Here is a 20,166-nt window from a genome sequence, read left to right on the forward strand (position 1 = left end):
TCAAACAGTGGACAGTGATTGAATCTTCACGTCATTTGGATCCTTGGAACACCTGCCCCGTCTTGCATCTCTCGATTTCTTGCTCCCGGGTGGCCTGGGGCCGCGGGCACGGGGCCGGGCGTGCGCCTGTGGCTGCGCGCGCGCGCGAGTGTCTGTGCGTGTGTGCCCGTGTGTGTGTGTGTGTGCGCGCATCCTGCGCGCCAAGCCCGGGCGCCGGGACCCAGCCGCCCGCCGCCTGCCTGGTGTCCCTCCTGCTCGCCGTCTCCTCTCCGGGTACTCGCTGCCTGCCGCCCGCCCAGCCCAGCACGGCCGCCGCCGCCTCCCCTCAAAGTTTCTTCCGAGCTGACACCTTCGCGGAGGGCTGCCTGGAGAGATGGGTTTCTGAAGCTGTGCCTTGGAGTGGTTCTTCTTACAGCACCCTCCACCGAGTCCCCACCTAATCCGAGCAGAGATTGGCTTTTCTAATTTAAGGGGAGAAAGGTGGCGACGGAGGGGGTCGTATCATCCTGAGAGAGAGGGGAGGGGCCACACCTGTGAATATCTGTTTCATTCCTGCCTTGATGTGGGGAACTGACTGGTGGGCCTGTCGGGTTAAAGAAGAAAATTAAATAGAAAGCCAAGTTGACCGAGGAGAGGCTGGGAGGCTTCCGGAGGTTGGGAAGGTTGTCCCGCTCCCCGTCTCCACAAGCGGGAAGATTCGGCGGTGCCTCCCGCCACCCCCACTTCTGATCTCTGTAGAAGGGGAAACCGGCTCAGCCGAGGCGGAGGAGTCGAGGAAAACCCTCCGGACTTGCGTGCGTCGTTTCCTTGGCTTTGGATTTTAATGATATGAAAGAGAATTAACCGCGTCTCAAGGTAAGAGGCTGCAAAACCCGCTGCCTGAATTGCTAGGAAGAAGAAAAACTTAAAATGCACGGTGGGACTGGGATGGGGAGGGTCAAGCCAAGTTGCGCTCGTCTCTGCCGGCGTCGCCACGCGGTTGCACAAGCCGAAGGAATGGCTCGGGGCGGGCAAGTCAGGGAGTTGCCGCCGGTGCCGCGGGCGCCCAGGTGGGAGGCAGCCAGGCGAAGGCAGCCTGTCCCTGCCCTTACACTCTGTGGAATCCACTGGAAATAGGTGTAGAGCAAGGTTGTCTGTCCAGGCTGATTTACAGCGTGGATGTCTGTGTGTTTCCGGAGAGTTCCCCCTCTCCCCACCCCCGGCCCATTGGTACCGCTGACCCAGCCGCTCGTGGCCAGAGCGCGCCGTGGGCACTGGAGAACGCCGCTAGGACGTTCGGCGGCAGGTGAGCCCGGCGCAGGTGGGCAGGTGCGTGCGGCGGCCGCATCCGGCGAGCGGATTGAGGCGGGGGGCGCGCGCAGTCCCGGCTGCCGCCCGGCTGGCTTCCGGGTAACCGGCGTCGGAGCCCGGGCGCTGCGGGGCTGCTGCGGTTCCCTTCGCCTCCGCTAGAGGCTCCCAGCGGGCGCCGCGGCGCGGGTGGGTGTGGGGGCGCCGGGAGGCGGAGGGGCGAGCGCGGGGAGCGAGCGTGCCCGCGGGGTGGCGGAGCGGGCGCTGCAGGGGGAGGCGAGGCGAGCCGGGCCGGGGCGGTGGGACGGGAGCCGGAGTCCCGGCGCGCCTCCCGGCTGCGCGCAGAGCTGCGGGGACGCGGGTCCGGATCTGGGCTGTGCTCCCGGAGGCTGTGCCGGAGCCGGAGCCACTTCGGGGAGAGAGGCGATCCTGGCTCCGCGCCCTCAGGGCAGTCCCGGGAGGTAAGTCCCGGTTCTCCGCTCTCCTTTCGCGCCTCCTGGGTTCCCTTTCAATTCTCAGCCGGATACCCAAGATGGGAGCGAGTGGAGGATGCGGGTCTGTGCGGTCTGTATCTAAAGGTGCCTTTGAGTCTTCCTCCGTGGAGCCCCGTGGGAGGTATTTTCGAACTAATTCTTAATTTTTCCAGCCTCCCCTAAATGTTCGACTGCTTTAAGGGAAGTTTCCTGCAGAGACGGCCAGGTGGCTGGTCTGTGGACCAGGCTGCTCCGAGGTGAGCGGGGGACCCGCGGTGCTCCCCTGAGCCGCAGTGGACGGGAGTGCGCGCCTCGAGGGGTGGGGTGTGGTGGAGAAGGGAGTACCACACCCTCTTCTTTTCCTCCCCTTTCCTTTGCACCTGATGGTGAAGTCTCAGCATCTAGCATTGAACTGATTTTCTTTTCCTAAGAGATTGGCTCTGAGAACGGAGCAAAGCTGCTGATAGATAGACTTGGAGAGAGAGAGAGAGAGAGAAGGGTGAGGAGGAAGTCAGGGCGAGAACCTCAGGAGCGGAAGAAGGGTGAAGTTACCCTGAGGTGGGTTGGGGGTGGGGGCGGTGCTGGGAAATGGCCTTGAAGTTCAGATGATTTGATGAAGTCTGATTCATTTCACATTTCACACTGTCTTTGACAAAATCCTTGCTTAAGCCACTAACAGAAATCGCTTCTACTAGCTACTGCCTTCGGCAGGCACGGTGGGTGCTGAATATGTGTGATGATTGTGTTTAAGCTAAAAAAAAGTGAGTAGTGTGCTTGTGTGTGCTTGGCGTGATTACACCATGTCTGTCAGGCAGCTGGCAACGTATGTATTTTTCAGTATGCTGTTTTGTGTCCGTGCATATCATATGTGGTCATTTTACACTCAGCAGTGCAATTTCAGAGTCCTTTAAAGGTGGCTCTTAACAAACCCGACTTGTGATATTAACCCTCTTGCAGAATAATCCTGAAGGAAGACCAAAAAAAAAAAAAAAAAAATGATGGGAGGGTATGGAATATTCTGGGCATCCTAAATAAAAGCAGAGGTCCAGCATTTATAAATACTGGGCCACATACTGAAAGAGTGAACATTTTTTTTCAAAAATGAGAAGCAGTGGTTAAAAGGAGGAGAATATTCTTCAGTGTACTATCATCCCATCACCCAGTAGTGTGGATTACTTCCCATATAGTGAGCGTGTGAGCAGGAAAAACGAAGCCTTTTCTGCTGGAAGTGTTTCGTGAGATACTGTCAGGTATTTGAAGAATTTGAATGGGATGGGTTGCCTATTGATAACTGAAGTAGTTCGGTTACCACTTATGTGTAAGGCATCTATTATTTTTTATTAAGGTAACTATGTAAGTTAATATTATATAAGAAGTGTAATTGAAGTGGAACAGACCAATGTATTCATGTTTTTCATTCCAGAATAACACATAGCATGATCTCAGGGAAGATTTATATAAAGTTTGTCATTCTTGTATTACATGGATGGAGCTCTGTGTCGAAGGCAGGAATGAATGTCTTGCTGAAATCTTGAAAAAAAGATGGTTTATGTTCTTAAGATAATACTCTTTTAGAAATTTTATTATGTGACAGAATAGCAGTTACTCATCTAAGTGTAGTTATCTGCATGTTTAGACACAGATTATGTATTTGTTGAATTGAATTAATGAAGACAAATACATAATAAGGGCTCAATTTTCTTTATGATAGAAACTGAAACCAGAGGAATACCTGCTAGCATTAGGAATCTGTGTATGTGATGTGCAGGAGATCCTGTATTTCTTGACAATGAGTTGAATCAAAGTAGTGAGGCTGGTTTGTAACCTCAAATTCAGTTATAGAACTCCATCTCTAAAGATTTTTCTCTGTCTCATAAATGTGATTTTAAAAGAGTTAGAACACTGACGTGTTCCTGGAATGCTGTGGACCTGAGAATTGTTTGAGTCCTCTGAAACTTCATGTCAAAAATAAGAAATGATAGGCTGTTGTCACAAATTAATTAGCTTGATGCTTCAATTAAAAACTGATTATTACCTGGCTCTGGTTGTCATTATGGTTGATTTCATTTGGTCTCTAGATATTCTCTGAAAGGACTCTAGGTGGAAATGTTTTCCTGTAGTACAAGGATAGGAGGTCACTGTATGCAAAAGGTTTGTCAGTTTTCTAATTCTCCAGTTTAGTTGCATTTTTATAAGGCAGAAGCCTAGATTGAAAAAAAATGTTTTTGGAATTTTCTTAATTTTCATGAGTATTTCCCCATTTGTCACAGCTCTCAACTTTCGGTACTCCATTTATAATTTTGATGAGAGAATAACATCACCAAGCCCCTTTCTTTTATGGCTTGTTAAGAACTTTAAGAACTATTTAATGATGAAAGATCATATTTCCTGAAAGAAAATCAATGGAGCTTAAAATATGTGTGATAAGGAAATGAAAGAATAGGAGGGACAGGTTACGTACTAGACAAAAGGTTTACTGATCTGCATGTACCTCTGATTTCTTCTTTTAGAAACCATTTTTGTTTAAAGAAAAAAGCATTTTTTTGCTAATATTCCCTCCCTCCCTCCCTCCCTCTGCCTTGCTTTTTCCCTCCCTCTCCCTCCTTCCCTACTTGCTTTTATTATTTCATTTTCTCTCTCCTTTGATTAAAATATTTACTTCTGAAAAAAATCCATACCTATTTATAGTTATTTTACAGTTATTGGTTCATACTTTATGTGTAAATGGGAGGTAGTTTTAAAATACTGATTGTTCCATTATTTAAATTTTTTCGTGGAAGAAAACCATGAACTGTGGGGTTGATTCATTTGGGAGTAAAGATCATCAGTTGATTATTATCTCATATGTCTGTTTGCCTCTTGGGTCTGGTTGAAACTCCACTGACTTCTGTTTCTGGGAAGTGTAGAGGCTTGGAGAGTAGTTACCTGGGATGGATGTCCTGTCTTGAAATATTTTTGCTTTGTGTGCCTTATTTCCATGTGCGTAGGGCCCAGTGTAATCAAATCTGAAATATTCTCAGTAAGCAAATAGTTGAGCCACACTTGTAAACCTGCTCAGAAAATAGTAATCCAAACAGTGAGGTCCTATTAGCACAGGGGACTATATTCAGGATCCTGTCATAAATCATAATGGTAAAGAATATAAAAAATAATATGTTATTTTAATATTCAATAATATATTTGAGTATGTTTAAATATATTTATGAATATTATGAATATACATTTATATGTATATATATTATTCAGTTCAGTTCAATCTCTCAGTCGTGTCCGACTCTGCGATCCCATGAACCACAGCACGTCAGGCCGCCCTGTCCATCACCAACTGCCGGAGTCCACCCAAACCCATGTCCGTTGAGTCGGTGATGCCATCCAACCATCTCATCCTCTGTCGTCCCCTTCTCCTCCTGCCCTCAATCTTTCCCAGCATCAGGGTCTTTTCCAATGAGTCAGCCCTTCGCATCAGGTGGCCAAAGTACTGGAGCTTCAGCTTCAGCATCAGTCCTTCCAATGAACACCCAGGACTGATCTCCTTTAGGATGGACTGGTTGGATCTCCTTGCAGTCCAAGGGACTCTCAAGAGTCTTCTCCAACACCACAGTTCAAAAGCGTCAATTCTTTGGCGCTCGGCTTTCTTTATAGTCCAACTCTCACATCCATACCTGACTACTGGATAGCCTTGACTAGACAGATCTTTGTCGGCAAAGTAATGTCTCTGCTTTTTAATATGCTGTCTAGGTTGGCCACAAATTTCCTTCCATGGAGTAAGTGTCTTTTAGTTTCATGGCTGCAATCACCATCTGCAGTGATTTTGGAGCCCAGAAAAATAAAGTCAGTCACTGTTTCCACTGTTTCCCCATCTATTTCCCATGAAGTGATGGGACCGGATGCCATGATCTTAGTTTTCTGAATGTTGAGCTTTAAGCCAACTTTTTCACTCTCCTCTTTCACTGTCATTAAGAGGCCCTTTAATTCTTCTCCACTTTCTGCCATAAGGGTGGTGTCATCTGCATATCTGAGGTTATTGATAGTTCTCCCGGCAATCTTGATTCCAGCTTGTGCTTCCTCCAGCCCAGCGTTTCTCATGATGTACTCTGCATATAAGTTAAATAAGCAGGGTGACAATATACAGCCTTGACGTACTCCTTTTCCTATTTGGAACCAGTCTGTTGGTCCCTGTCCAATATAACTGAGTCCTGTTTACTGTACAGGAGAATTGAATACCTTGTAAATCAACTATACATAAAAAATAGTGATCCATTTTAGGAAAGCCTTAACTCCATCTAAGCCTTTAGTAAATGTAACTGTTTTTATTTAAGTGTCACTCAGTGAATACAATTGCTAAATGGTTTTGGAATGTCCTCAGAAAAATCTGTCCAAAAATCTCGCTAGAGAAGCTAATTTGAGTGCCAGCAGAAGGCAGCATCAATAAGTAGAAGTACAGGACTTGGAATCAGAAGACTTGAATTCTGCTTCTGTCTCTTATGACTAACGTGTCACTTTGGAAAAGCTCTCTTATTTCTCTAAGGCTCAGTGTTGAATTCTGTAAAATGGGGAAATTTAATATCTACCCACTCTATCCTTGGGTTTAAAACCTGACCACCCCTAGGTTTAAGCTTTGGAAAAAGAAACAAAAAAAACTTTCAGGTGCTAAGTAAAATGTCAGGCATTGTGACACTTGATATGGAGGTAAATGAAATAATGTATTTGAGGAATACCCGGAAAACTTCCACGTGTTCTGTGTCCTATGCTCACTGGTGTCTGGCTCTGTGACCCCTCCAGTCTTGGCAGGACTGTAGCCTGCCAGGCTCCTCTGTCCGTGGGATTTTCCAGGCAAGGAGTACGGGAGTGGGTTGCCATCTCCTCCTGCAGGGACTCTTCCTGACCCAGGATTTGAACCCATGTCTACCTGCATCTCCTGCATTGCACATGGATTCTTTATCACTGAGCCACCAGGGAAGCCCTTAAAACTTTCATAACGAAGCATAAATTTCTATATGTCTTTGATGAGAAGATTTTTTTTTTTTTCCCCCTGGAGGACCTATTAACTAGTGTTTTGAAAGTAGAAATTAAATTTATATATACATATTTCAGATGATTTTCTCAAAGTTATCATTAATATGGCACAAACTGGCAACTTCCCTAGTGTGCCTGTGGTTGACTCCTCCTTCTAATGCAGGAGTTGTGGGTTCAATCCCAGGTCTGGGAACTAAGATCCCACACATCGGGGAGTGGGGGGGTGCAGCCAAAACTTAAAAATATGGTACAAACACTGTGATGCTTGCTGTTAAGAATAGGATAAAAGAAAGAAAAGGCGGCATTTTTGAATAGTAAGGTTTACACAGAGTCCCTGTATTTTTGTTTTGTTTTTACCATTCTCTATTTCTGAAGTTTTCTTCTCGTGTTTACTTAATTTGACATAGTAGCAATGGTCTTTGTTTTCCCTAGGTCAGTTACCCAGTTTGTGTGAACTCAACTGTCAGATCAATTACCCAATTTCTATGAACACTTTAAAAATATTTAGCTTTTGAAATGTTAAATTGGTGGTTTGATTTGTGCAGTGGGACCCAAAACTACTATAATACCTTAGTTTTTACAATGGAATTTACCCAGAAATGCTGGTAGTCCATTTGTCCTATTTTATTTTAGTGATTTAAATGCTAATTATATGTTTATAGGTTATTTTCATCAGGTGAATTAGTGAGGAAGTAGATTGTAGATATTAAATGATTCGTTGACTTGAATAAAAATTTAAAAGCCCCACTGAAATAATTATGTGCCCTTTTGATAAAATATGAGACCTGCTAGGATAAAGTATGAATAAATTTTGTGGCTTTTGTAAATGTGTTCAGCAGTTAACGTAAGAACAGCCCATCTTTCCTGGTCACAAAGATAAGTCAAATACAATTTCCTTCCTTTGAATTTTAGTGTCATTTTCAATATAAACTATGAATGTATTTCTTTAATATTATTAGTAAGTCTAAATGCAAACCTGGGAACCTGGACTTGGAAACGAATTATTTTTTGCAGGTATAATAGAACATAATATCAGATTGTCTCTAAAGAGAGAATTGTTGTCTTTACAAAAGTCATAACCAAATTTTAGTGTAACAGAAATAAATGGAAAAATCTAAGATTCCTGGCACATTCCAATTTCTAGGTGTAGCACTAGAGAGTTTTTGAAATGGATTCTAAATTGGACTGCATAAGAGGATTTTGTGTCTTCATACAATCCCATTCTATAATAATGTAACCATGGTTAGCTGCAAGATATCTATCTAGTAGCCAGCATGAAGGGAAATAATTAGCATAAAAACTGTATTGCTCCTGGTGTACCAGGGGAGGCAACAACAGTGCCTTGTGATAAGTGTTGATTTTTGAAATGTGGGGCTTCATTTGTCAAAGGTAAATAGCCTTTATCTTCTTAGCTATTGTTTTTACTCGACTTTTCTATAATAATAAATATTGGTATATATGATAATATATTAAATAGATTATATATTTTGTATATATACTTATATACCTTATATACTATATGCTGTATACATTATACTTTATATATATACAACATAATATATAGACTTTATATCATAGATATTCTATACTATTTATCAGAAATAAAACAGTCTTTAGACCATGTGAAGATATGTCTTTGACTGTCATCCATTGGTTAAGCATATGATGATGGATTGCATATAGTTTCTCTGTAAGATTTGCCTTCAATTTTATTTGCAGGTAAATACAAAACCCTAGCTTTGGTCTTAATTATGTAAATTCATATGAATTAACACTCAGCTATTTACTGATGTTAAAGTGATTTTTATTATAATAGGATATGATAATGTATGTGAATAGGTCTTTGTTCTTAAGAATCTTGTGATCTTGTTAAAGAGAGAAGGCAAAAGTGGGTGGTAATCTAACAATAAGAAAAGAATAATTTATCAACTTATTCAGAAATTCTTGTTAAATATCTGTTGTTTGCAAGACTTTGCAAAATAACAATGCTAGAGTTGTGTTACCAGGCACTTCCAAATAGGGTGGAATGAGAGTGGCCTGGGAAGAATTCATAAAAAGGGAGTAAATTGGTGTAAGCAGAATATAAATGTACATTAAATGTATAATGTCACTAAGAATCGAAGTAATGCAAATTAATACAGGAGTGAGATAGTCTTGCTAATGAGTTGGGACTGAAGCACTGATAGATTCCATTTGTTGTTAATGGAGTGGGGAAATAGAGATTCATATAGGTAATTGGAGATATTGTAAACTGGTTTACCCCAGGTGGCTCAGTGGTAAGGAATCTGCCTGCCAGTGCAGGAGATGCAGGTTTGATCCCTGGGTTGGAAAGTTCCCCTGGAGAAGGAACTGGCAGCCCACTCCAGAACTCTTGCCTGGAAGATCCCCTGTACAGAGGATCCTGGTGGGCTACAATCCATGGGACTGCCAAGAGTCAGAAACACCTGAGCAAGCAAGCAGGCACGCATTACCCACCTCTGCGGGCGAACTTTAAATACCTGTTATATTATAAATGTTCATAATAGTTGGCTTTGAAGGTCCTCGTCTAAGAATTTATCCTCAAAAATGCTGTTATGAATTTGTAACAATATATTATGTACATACAATAAGAAATGTATAACCTGAATGGCTTCAAATCTTTGGAAAAATTGTTTGTATAGTTAAAGGCTTTCAGTACCAAGTCAACTGGTGAATAGACAAAATGAACTATAGCCATACCATAGAATAATTTTCAACAATAAAAAGGGATAGAATACCAATGCATGTTACAGCAGAGATAAAACCTAATACATTATGTTGAGTGAAACAAGCCAGACGCAGAAGACTACATAGATGCTCTGTCTATATAAAATATCTAGGAAAGCAAATCTACTGAATTCAAAAGCGGATTGGTGTTTTCCTGACACTGGAAGTGGAGATGATGAAAGTGAAAGTGTTAGCTGCTCAGTCGTGTCCAACTCTTTGCGACCCCATGACCTGTAGCCCACTAGGCTCCTCTGTCCATGGAATTCTCCAAGCATGAATGTTGGAGTGAATTGTCATTCTCTTCTCCAGGGAATTCTCCAAGCATGAATGTTGGAGTGAATTGTCATTCCCTTCTCCAGGGGATCTTATTGACCCAGGGACTGAACTTGGGTCTCCTGCACTGCAGGTAGACTCTACCATCTGAACCACCAGAGAAGCCCTAGGAGCAACCAGGAAATACGTGGGCAGAATGGATCTTTCAGGGTCATGCCGCTGTTTCATAATTGGATTGTCGTGATGGTTGCATAAATCTGTAAATTTACTAAAATCATTGAATCGTTCACATAAAATGAGTACCTTTAATGGTATATAAATTGTATCTCAATATGGCTGTTAAATATCTGTCATTCAAAACAAAATAATACTGCAGAGTCTTTTAACAAAGTAAACCTCAGCAACAGATCACTTCACTAATAAAATCTTCTGAACATTTAATGAAGGAGTAATGCAGTTGTATACAATCTTTCCCAGAAAATTACAGAAGGAGGAACACTTCCCAACTTAGATTCTAAGAGACCAGCATCACACTGATGCCAATATCATGAAAAGACATTATAGAAAAGAAAGCTACATGCCAATATCCTTCATGAACATAAACATAACTAGTATTAATCAAAGTTTACCCCAGATTATGAGAAGGGTTCATCTCAGGAATACAATGTTGGTTTAACATGAGAAGATCAATCACTATAGTATACCATATTAACAGAGTAAAAAAAGAAACATAAAATTATATGATCATTTCAATATATGCCACAAGAAGTTTTTGACAAAATCTAGCACTTAGTAAAATTTCCTATGAAATATTAAGAGATATAAGGGACCTTCAACTTCACTCCAATAAACTTATGGCTGATATGACACTTAATGGTGAAAAACCAAACGCTTTCCCACTAATTTTGGAAGCAAGGCAAGAATGTCTGCTCTCATTTCTACTCAACATAATGGAAATTCTAGGAACCAAGTGAAACAAGAAAAAGACTCCAAAAGGTGGACAGTTTGTAAAGGAAGAAGCAAAACTCTTGAAATGCATACATTGAAGAATTGAAAAAACATCCATATATTCCCTAGGAATATAGTTACATAAACTTTGAAATCCTCCTGCAATGAATTCTACATTGTGTGTTGAGCAAGAAGGTAGATGGAATGTTGCAGATCTTTAAATATCATCATAGTGAGATCTTCAAGATACATGTTGAGAAAATGTGAGTGTAATAGAACAATACTTGGTCAGTGATGGATTGACTGATTAATTTAACAGGTACTTTTTATATACCTCCTCTGTTTTAAGCACTGGTGTAGGCCGTGTAGCCTTCTGTATGAAGGGGACAAATATAATCTTACCTTTGAGAGCCTTGCAGGCCAATATGGAAAATAACATAAGACAGAGTAAGAAACTAAATATATCATGAAAATTTGTGCTCTATGCATTTAGAAACTAAGCAGAATGTCACAGATTTACCTATAAGGGTTGGAGGAGGGACAGGAAAATTTCTCCAAGATGTGTCTGGTACCTAGTGAAGACTTAGTACAGAACTTTTTAAATAATAGACTAATTCACAGTGTTCTTTCCTACTTCACTTTATTTCCCTTCATATCTAATAACTCATGTATCCATCGTCTGAGGAATACATATTGTACTTTGCTATCACCTGTATCATTTTCATTTCCCCTGTATTTTGCATTTTTTTCTGTCTTGGAATAATTTCCTTATCAACAGCCTTTGTTGAGCACCTACTATGAATAAATGCATCATATGTAGTGCTAGGGATACATTGTTGCTTAAGGGCATATCCTTGTTCATTTCTCTAATTAAAGCCTTTTTCTACATAAGTGATTTTAAATGTTTCTTCATTTTTTCTGATTACAGAAGTAAAACATTCACATCATAAATAACTGAATGTTACAGAAACACATAATTTACAAGGTGGAAGATCTTCCTGGGGCTCTCTTTTACCCAAGGTTTTGACAAAGTCCGAAGCTGCCTTGCAGAATAAATGAGAGAAGAGGGAGGCTGTTTGCTGTGTGGGTGAGAGACAAGAGGATTAAGTGGTCAGAGACTAGAATAAGCTTGAGAACATAGATGTTAGATGGAAATTTTTCAAGTACGATGTTGTACAATTAACCCTTGGACAACACTAGGTTTGAACCGAATTGGTACACTTATGTGCAGATATTCTTCAGCAGTAAACTCTGCAGTTCTGTCCTATCCGAGGTTGGTTGAACCTGCATCCACAGAAGCAGAACTGAGGATACTGAGAGTCCGTGAATATGGAGGAACTGTTGATAAGGGGGGCTGACTAAGCTCTGCAGGATTCTCAACTGCACAGAGGATGGGTGCTCCCAGCCCTCTAGGCGTTGAAGGGTCAGTACTGTGTACAATGGTCCTGCTTCTGATGACCTTAAAATCTTAGCAAAATCACACAAGTCTTAGTAGCTTGAATGTGATTGGATTCCTGGTAGAGGTTGATAACAGAGCTTGTTTTTGTGTCAGAGGTGGGGCAGCAAGGCAGATAAGCCGCCATGTGTGGACAACAGTATACTAGAAGATATATGCACTTCAGGTGCCTCTCCCTTGGACTTTTCCATCAGTGGCTTTAACAGTTTCGTCCATTTATTCATGTATTGGGTATATGCCTTCCAATCTATCCCTTCCAAGTAATTGTTTAACATATCCTTAAGATCTAGGGCTCACAACAAGTTATCTTGCCTTTCTGTACATGACTTTCAATTGATATTTTTCATTACTTTTCATAAAACTCATTCTAATTAACTAGTACAGATTGATGACACTTCATCACCCTTTTTTCTTAAAGAACTTTTTAAATGAAATTACTGAAAAGCATTTTAGAACATATGCATATATTAGTGATCTTATTTTTGTAGGTGCCAAAATTAGGAAGGAAGCATTTGTGGTTGGTTCTGTATTTAGGACTCTCACAGGGTACTGTATAACTCTAAATAAAATGTAGAGTATCTTTGTCAGAGAAACCGTATAAATCACCATTGGGACAAAGTGCATTTTGTCAGTCTTTATTTTTGAAAATACGTATGAACAAGATTGATGAAATAATGTAAAATAGGAAATGAAATAAATTCTGTTTGTGTCTGTAGGTGCTTCTATAGCCTAGACGAATACTTAGGTCTTGGTGATTGTTGAGAAAAGGTACATTGGACTGTCTCGTGGGATGTGGAGCTTCTGCTCCTGTTTGTCCATCTATGGGAGCACTGACTGTCGATTTTGTGGAGGAATTGGGGGAATAAAGATTACAGTGTTTCCCTCTGGTTCAGTAAGGAAGATTCAGTGATTGTGTTAATGTAAATTTCAAGGGAGGATGTGTACTTTGATTCAATAGAAATTAATGATGCAAAGTTATAGCTTTAGAATATGGACAGTAGTCAAATGTTTTGTCACTAGTAATGGTGCAAAACTATGGAGAAGTTGTTTGCATTTTGGGAGGTGCTTATCATCCATCTTTCCATTTAGCTCTCCTTGTGGGAGAAGAGAGAGTAGCTAGATATCCAGTGTTCTAATCGTTTTATAAGAATAGAGTGCTAATAAATTTTAAATTCATTAAGAATTCATACTGAGGTCTGATATGTTGGAAACGATATTTAAAAGTAAAATAAAAGTAAATAAAAAGTAAAATAAAAGTAAAATAATGTAGTGCTATGCTGTGCTTAGTCGGTCAGTCACGTCTGACTCTTTGTGACCCCATGGACTGTTGCCCACCAGGCTCTTCTGTCCATGGGATGATCCAGGCAAGTATACTGGAATGGGTTGCCATGCCCTCCTCCAGGAAAATAATATAGTAATTACTGATAAAACCTTTCCATTTTTTATATATCTCCCTACCTTTGCACATAGGGATCCCTCCAACTGAAACTAAGTAGAATATCTGGACAAACTCCTATTTGTCCTTTAAAACTAGCCTTGTGTCTTATTCTCAATAAACCATTTCAGAAACTCTGGACAAAATGTAATCTCTAAACTTTTACTAACTTGCATTATTATATGTATTTTTAAAATATTACTTTTATTCACTCTCCAGTGTATCTTTTCTTTTTTTTTTTTTTTTTCCAGTGTATCTTTTCAAATCATGTGGTTCATGAGGGTAAAAATTATATTCATCATTGTTTTTAAAAAAATAATCTAGGATATAGTCAGTTCTTATTGAATATTTTTGGAATGAATTGAAATGTGATTTTATAATACTTAGAAAGTTTTAATATATCTAAATCCAAAACTGTCATAAGGCAGATAGCATGCAATGAATAAAAGTTTGAAAGATTTGGTTTCAAATTCTGACTCTGCCATTGACTGCTAATTAATGCATCTCAAGCAATCGGTTAATCTCATGAGATGTTAGTTTCCTTCGGTAAAACAGATGTAATGACACCTTTCTACCCTGCACATTAAGCTTATGTAGAGTTTATGAGAATAGAATAGATAAGGGGTGAAAATAAGCTTGTATACTCAGTACCTATACAATTGAAGTCATTTCTGTATTAAATATATATGCATTTAAAAGCCATTGATAAAATAATCTTAAATGCAGTAATGTATATCATCTTTATATAAGAATGGAGGTTTTTGTACAGAAAAGCAAAAACAAATCAATTTTAAATTCATTTTTCTTTTGTATTCTTCTTTTATTATGACATAATTTTCTCAAATTTTCATATCAAATGAATTTTATAGATTATGAAACAAGGGTAGCAATACATGTCAAATAATTGCAGTTTAAAACCTGGTTATAGATGGAGCAGTTGATAACTTGCTTGTAGTCCTTTAGACTTGGATTGAAGATTGTTGAACAACTCATTTGACTCTAAATAAGCACTGATTTTTATCCTGTCTTCAAATTACAACCAGTTTGCATAGAATATCAGTATTTTAGTCTTTCATTTTGAATATTTGACCTCTTCAAACACTTACATCCTATTTTCTTCTGTGATGCCTTCTAGATCACTGACAGAAATTCAAAGAGCAAATATTTACTGATTTAATGGTAGTTTGTATCCGGGAGATCCACTTTATACATGTTCTGATAGTATAAGAGGTTATCACTCTATGCCTAAATCTAGTTTGTTGGAAATAATTATGTTTTTTGTCTCTGCCCAGCATTTCTATTTGGCCTGTGTTAGAGTCTAATCAGATTTTCTGCCATTCATTTTGCTCTGATGGAGTGTTTTCCTAGGTGCTTTTGACTTAAGTCATATTCTCACAGCATTTTTATCTTTGATGTTGGTTTCATGTATCTGGGAAAAACTCTAGGGTAGTTTAGCCTAATTTCTAATTTTTCTTCCATTTCTGTAATAGCTTTTTATCTTAATGTTTCTGAGATTCTCTTAGTTATATATGATGTTTTCCCTCTGATTTTCAAAATGTATTTTGATAGCTTTGTTTTTATTTGGATTCACTTGGTAGTGAGTTTTTCACTTTCTTTCTAACTTCACTGTTCACAAAAGCTGTATCCATCCAGCACAAACATTTTTTTTTTCCCCATGTGTGTGTTTCTTATTTAAGCAAGTGTTTATCTCCTTTTTCTTTACTAGTCTCCATTCAAACCTGTTTGGTGGGGCTAATCCTTTTCCTGCTCGTAAAGAATATCTCAGATAGGTTTCATATCTTATTTACATATTGTTAGAAAATAAGCATTGTGCTCAGTCAGTAAGTTGTGTCCAACTCTTTTGTGACCCTGTAAATTGTAGCCTGCCAAGCTCCTCTGTCCATGGGATTTTCCAGGCAAGAATACTGGAGTGGGTTGCTATTTCCTCCTCCAGGGGATCTTCCCGACCCAGGGATCAAACCTCCTTGTCCTGTGTCTCCTGCCTTGGTGGAGGATTCTTTATCACTGGGTCACCTGGGCGGTCCTATAGAAAATAGAATGCTCTGTGACTACATCTAATAACTTGAATAGTCTCACTTCTGTTATATTCTCTTCATTTACTAAGTCCTGAATTCATTTAGTAATAAAGTTTCCCCTTACCTTAGCCTGGCCAGTTTGATGCTGGCCTCTTGCCAGGGAGAATAAATGGGAGTTGGGCAGCCTCTCCTGTGTTTCTTCAAGTTGACTCCCATGCTTTTTGCCCTATTCAAGTAGGCTGTCTCTGGCTCCTCTAGGGATGTATCTCAGAAAAGTAGAAGAGGTAAAGGTGAGGTCTGATTTGCCTGACATGAAAGTAACCTTGGATGAACTTTCTCTGGACTTGGTGGATGCTTTGTTCACGCTTGCGATGGCTTGGTAGACACTGACATCACTCGTCTAAGCTTTCTGTGCCTCCTGAGCCCCAGGTAGGACTGGACTTTCTCACTTTGATGTGATTGGGCAAGGCCACATGCCAGTTCTGAACAAGAAATAATGAGCAGAAGTGACAAGTGTCACTCATAGGCTGAGCTGGTGTGAGAATCTCCAGAGATCTTTCTTTTCCCTCTGACTCTGCAGTCACTAACGTAAGAGGTGGTGCTGTTCCCTTAGCTTCAATCATTGGCTACTTCAATGAGAACAGCCAGCCTCTCTCCACCACTGATACAGTACCATGTTTCATGAACAAGAAACTAATCTTTGTGGTTTTAAGCTACTAAAACTATGGGGATGTTTGTTACCACAGTGTAACTTAACCTGTCTAAACAGAAAGACATGTGGCTTTCATAGAGGTGCCTATTGGAACTGTTTAGCTCCATTTGCTATGACCCAGGAAATGCATTTCCTCTGCATGGCTGCATTATATTTCTCTATTGGTTCCTACATATTCATGCCCTCCATTGAGACTACATCATCCCTCTTTGCATTCTTCTTGGGCAGGATTTAAAATGCCTTTTAACAGCTCCGGTGTTGTGGAAACATTAACACCATCTTGCCTCTCCCAGGGAAAGTGTAGCCAGCATCTCTCTCTGCTTCAGGATCTTAACTTATCACTTATTAATTCAATCTATAGCCACCTGCTGTGAAGAGCCAACTCATTCATACAGACCCTGATGCTGGGAAATATTGAAGGCCAAAGGAGAAGGGGCTGGCAGAGGTTGAGAGGTTAGATAGCATCACCGACTCAATGACCTTGAGTTTGAGCAAACTCAGAGAGACAGTGGAGGACAGGAGAGTCTGGTGTGCTGCAGTCCATGAGGTTGCAAAGAGTCAGACATTCTTAGAGACTTAACAACAACAACAATGCATGTCTTAAAAATATTCAGTGACACAAACTGTGCTCTGGAACGTACCCTACAAGAATGGTTTCAGAACAGCATATTCTGAGATTCAAACCAGACATTAACTGTTATGTCCCTCAAATATCAATGTATTCAGTTCAAGCTTTTGAAAATGTTTCCTTATGACTTCATCAAGGTTTGAGGTGAGGAGCTGGTGGTGGGATTTACAGAGTATCAACAACTGAAAAAGAAATTTCTTCTACCTAGTTTCCAACCTTTTTGACCATGTAAACTTCAAGAGATGTTGGCTCATGAAACTGATTTTTAGAGTTTCTTTGCAAGTTCTGCATAGAAAACCGAGCACTTCCATTAACTGAAGTGCACACAGAAAATGTCTCATTTAATTTAGAAAATGTCTCTAAAACCATTGTTGTCGGGTATATTCCAGAAGGGGCTCCTCAGGTGGCTGAGTGGTAAAGAATCTGCTTTCGAAGGCAGGAGACGCGGATTTGATCCCTGGGTCGGGAAGATCCCCTGGAGAAGAAAATGGCCACCACTGCAGTATTCTAGCCTGGAGAATCCCATGGACAGAGGATCCTGGTGGGCAACAGTCCATAGGGTTGCAAAAGAATGGGACCTGACTTAGTGACTAAACAACAAATATTCCAGAAAATTATTAGAGCATAACGTATTCCATTCAATATTTTTTAAGTAATTCATAAATTGAGTTAAAAATACATTTGCCTACAAATGCAGTTATAGGCTCTCTGAAGATATCTCAAAATGACTTTTGGGAAGCTGTGGTGAGTTACTATTTTTTTGTTAAAATCAATATTATGCTATACATAAATAGTGTAAATTCACTTACCCTTATTAAAGCTATTTGGTGTTTCTGCAAGCGTTGCTAAGTGGAATTTACTGAAGAGAATTAAGCAAAATATATTTATTATTGTTATTTTAAGAGAACTTTTTACTAAAACGGATGCTATCAGTCCCTGCACATTTATTCTAAAAGATTGCTTGGCTGAAACAGTTAGTGAATCAGTCTTTTAGACTGATTACTTATGTGGTAAATAATATGCAACACTCTAGGGTTTGAGAAGAGAAAGACAGTGAAACTACAAAAGCATCATGCATATAATATGTTAATCACATTACCCACTGTTTACTGTGAAGTTTTAAACTTAAGGAAACCATGAAAGGTGCTGCAATTTGTTACCCTGAATTGGAACATTAAAATATTTTGGTTACGTGCCTTCTGCTGGAACCAGACTTTGGAGCTCTCTTTAAGATGGCTCAGGACAGTCCTTCAGACAGTCTCTCTTTCCCCAGAGACCGTGGCGACAAGGTGTAGGCGCAGCCAGACCTCCTTCACAGAAGTGCAGTTGAAGATCCTCGTCCAGGCGTTCAGCCAAAACCCTTACCCCGGCTATACTGCCAAACAGAGACTTGCCGTGGAAATCAACACTGAAGAGTCTAGGATCCAGATATGGTTTCAGAATCGAAGAGCAAGGCATGGATTCCTGGAGAGACCCAAGAAGAACTTAGACTCAAGCAAAGACCACGCCTCCCCCAAAGAGAAGATTCAAGATGGAAGAGGCAGACGGTGTCGTACCAGCTACAGTTCCTCTCAGTTACAAACTCTCAAGAACGCGTTCACAGAAAACCCTTATCCTGGGATTGACTCCAGAGAGCAACTTGCTGAAGAAATTGGGGTTCCAGAGTCAAGAGTCCAGATTTGGTTCCAAAACCGAAGATCTAGACTCTGTATCCAGAGAAAAAGAGGCCTTGAAGAAGCTTCGGACCAAAGACAAAACCAGGGACAGGATCTCTGATATGGGAGAGTTCAAGGTATACAGAATGGCATTCCATAGTGACTGTTTTATTTCTCTGGAGCCAGAACAAAGTGAACATGGAGACAGACTTGGTATATTTGATGTCATCAGCCTGGACTCCACATTAATTATCTTCCTGGGAACATACCCCTCTAAACATACCTTCAGCTTCAGCTTCTGGAGATGGTAAAGAGGACTTCAGGAGGCAGAGACAGATGATACAAAGAACCATGCAGCCCTAGTGACCAAATCCAGATTCAGAGTTCAACAGATCTTGAGGACAATGAAATAATTATAAATAATATAATTCTTTTGGTCATCAGAATACGACTGTAATCTAGTGACTTTCCTGAGTTCTTTGAGCCACGTAGCAAATTAATCAGACCCAAGGAGAAGGGTTCCTGGGAACCTCTGATTTATAGCCTATTGGTCAGAAGTACAGGTAACCATGTGAAGTTGAGATTAGTTGGAGGCATTTATAGTCAAAGAATAGATTTAATCAGAGAAATGAGAAAAATGCAGCAACAAAGGAAAACAGTCAAACAAGATGAAATTTTGTGTGGGAAGGTCATGTACACACTGCTGTATTTAAAATGGATGACAACAAGGACCTGCTGTAAGCACAGGAAAGTCTGCTTACTGTTATGTGGCAGCCTGGACAGGGCTGGGATTTGGAGAAGAATGGATACATGTACATGTGTGGCTGAGTCCCTTCACTGTCCACCTGAAACTACCACTATATTGTTAATTGGCTGTACTCCAATACAAAATAAAAAGTTTAAATTTTGGAAAAAAAATTTTTTTAGTTAGCAAACAGACCTCAGTCATCCTAGTGTCTAAGAAACTCTGAGTATTGTTATTTTATCTATTATTATTATTTTTATTGTCTGATTCACAGTTCTTCATGTGACAAGTATATTATCACATTTTAAAGATTGTGAGTCAAATGGATGAACAGAAGTAGAAATTTTAATAGAAAGTATTTTGAGACTGTTACCTCCTGTATTTGGGGATGAAGAATGATTAACAGTTGGTTAATCTGAACAGTTTAAGAAAGTAACATTTTCCTACTCTAGCTCAGACTGGGTTATTGTACCGCTGTTAATTATGGGCTTCCCCGACGGCTCAGCGGTAAAGCATCTGCAGGAGACTCGGGTTTGATCCCTGGGTTGGGAAGATCCCCTGGAGGAGGAAATGGCAACCTGCTCCAGTATTCTTGCTTGGAGAATCCCGTGGACAGAGGAGCCTGGTGGGCTACAGTCCGTGGGGTCGCAAAGAGTTGGAGGAGACTGAGCAGGTACAGATACACATGTATACGACTGATAATGATACAATTTTAAGTTACTGTTTTCTAGAGAATGCATCAATTTAAGCAATGTAT

The 20,166-nt window shown here is 40.4% G+C and overlaps 2 protein-coding genes across 2 annotated transcripts in view; both read left to right on the forward strand.

Moving 5' to 3' along the window:
- The first annotated feature begins 1,656 nt into the window (after positions 1-1,656).
- The window catches only part of LINGO2 (leucine rich repeat and Ig domain containing 2), a 1,335,691-nt gene continuing 1,317,181 nt past the window's right edge, over positions 1,657-20,166 (forward strand). The window contains exon 1 of the mRNA XM_061132444.1: positions 1,657-1,748. The gene's annotated coding sequence lies outside the window, so the exon portion shown is untranslated. The remainder of the gene's footprint in view (positions 1,749-20,166) is intronic.
- Positions 15,930-18,785, forward strand: LOC133048459 (double homeobox protein A-like). Its single transcript, XM_061132120.1, has 2 exons — positions 15,930-15,959; positions 18,222-18,785. Exons 1-2 carry the CDS (start codon positions 15,930-15,932, stop codon positions 18,783-18,785), a joined length of 594 nt encoding a protein of 197 aa, XP_060988103.1.

The sequence above is a fragment of the Dama dama genome, chromosome 29 (assembly GCF_033118175.1).
Source record: "Dama dama isolate Ldn47 chromosome 29, ASM3311817v1, whole genome shotgun sequence".
Taxonomy (NCBI): Eukaryota; Metazoa; Chordata; class Mammalia; order Artiodactyla; family Cervidae; genus Dama; species Dama dama.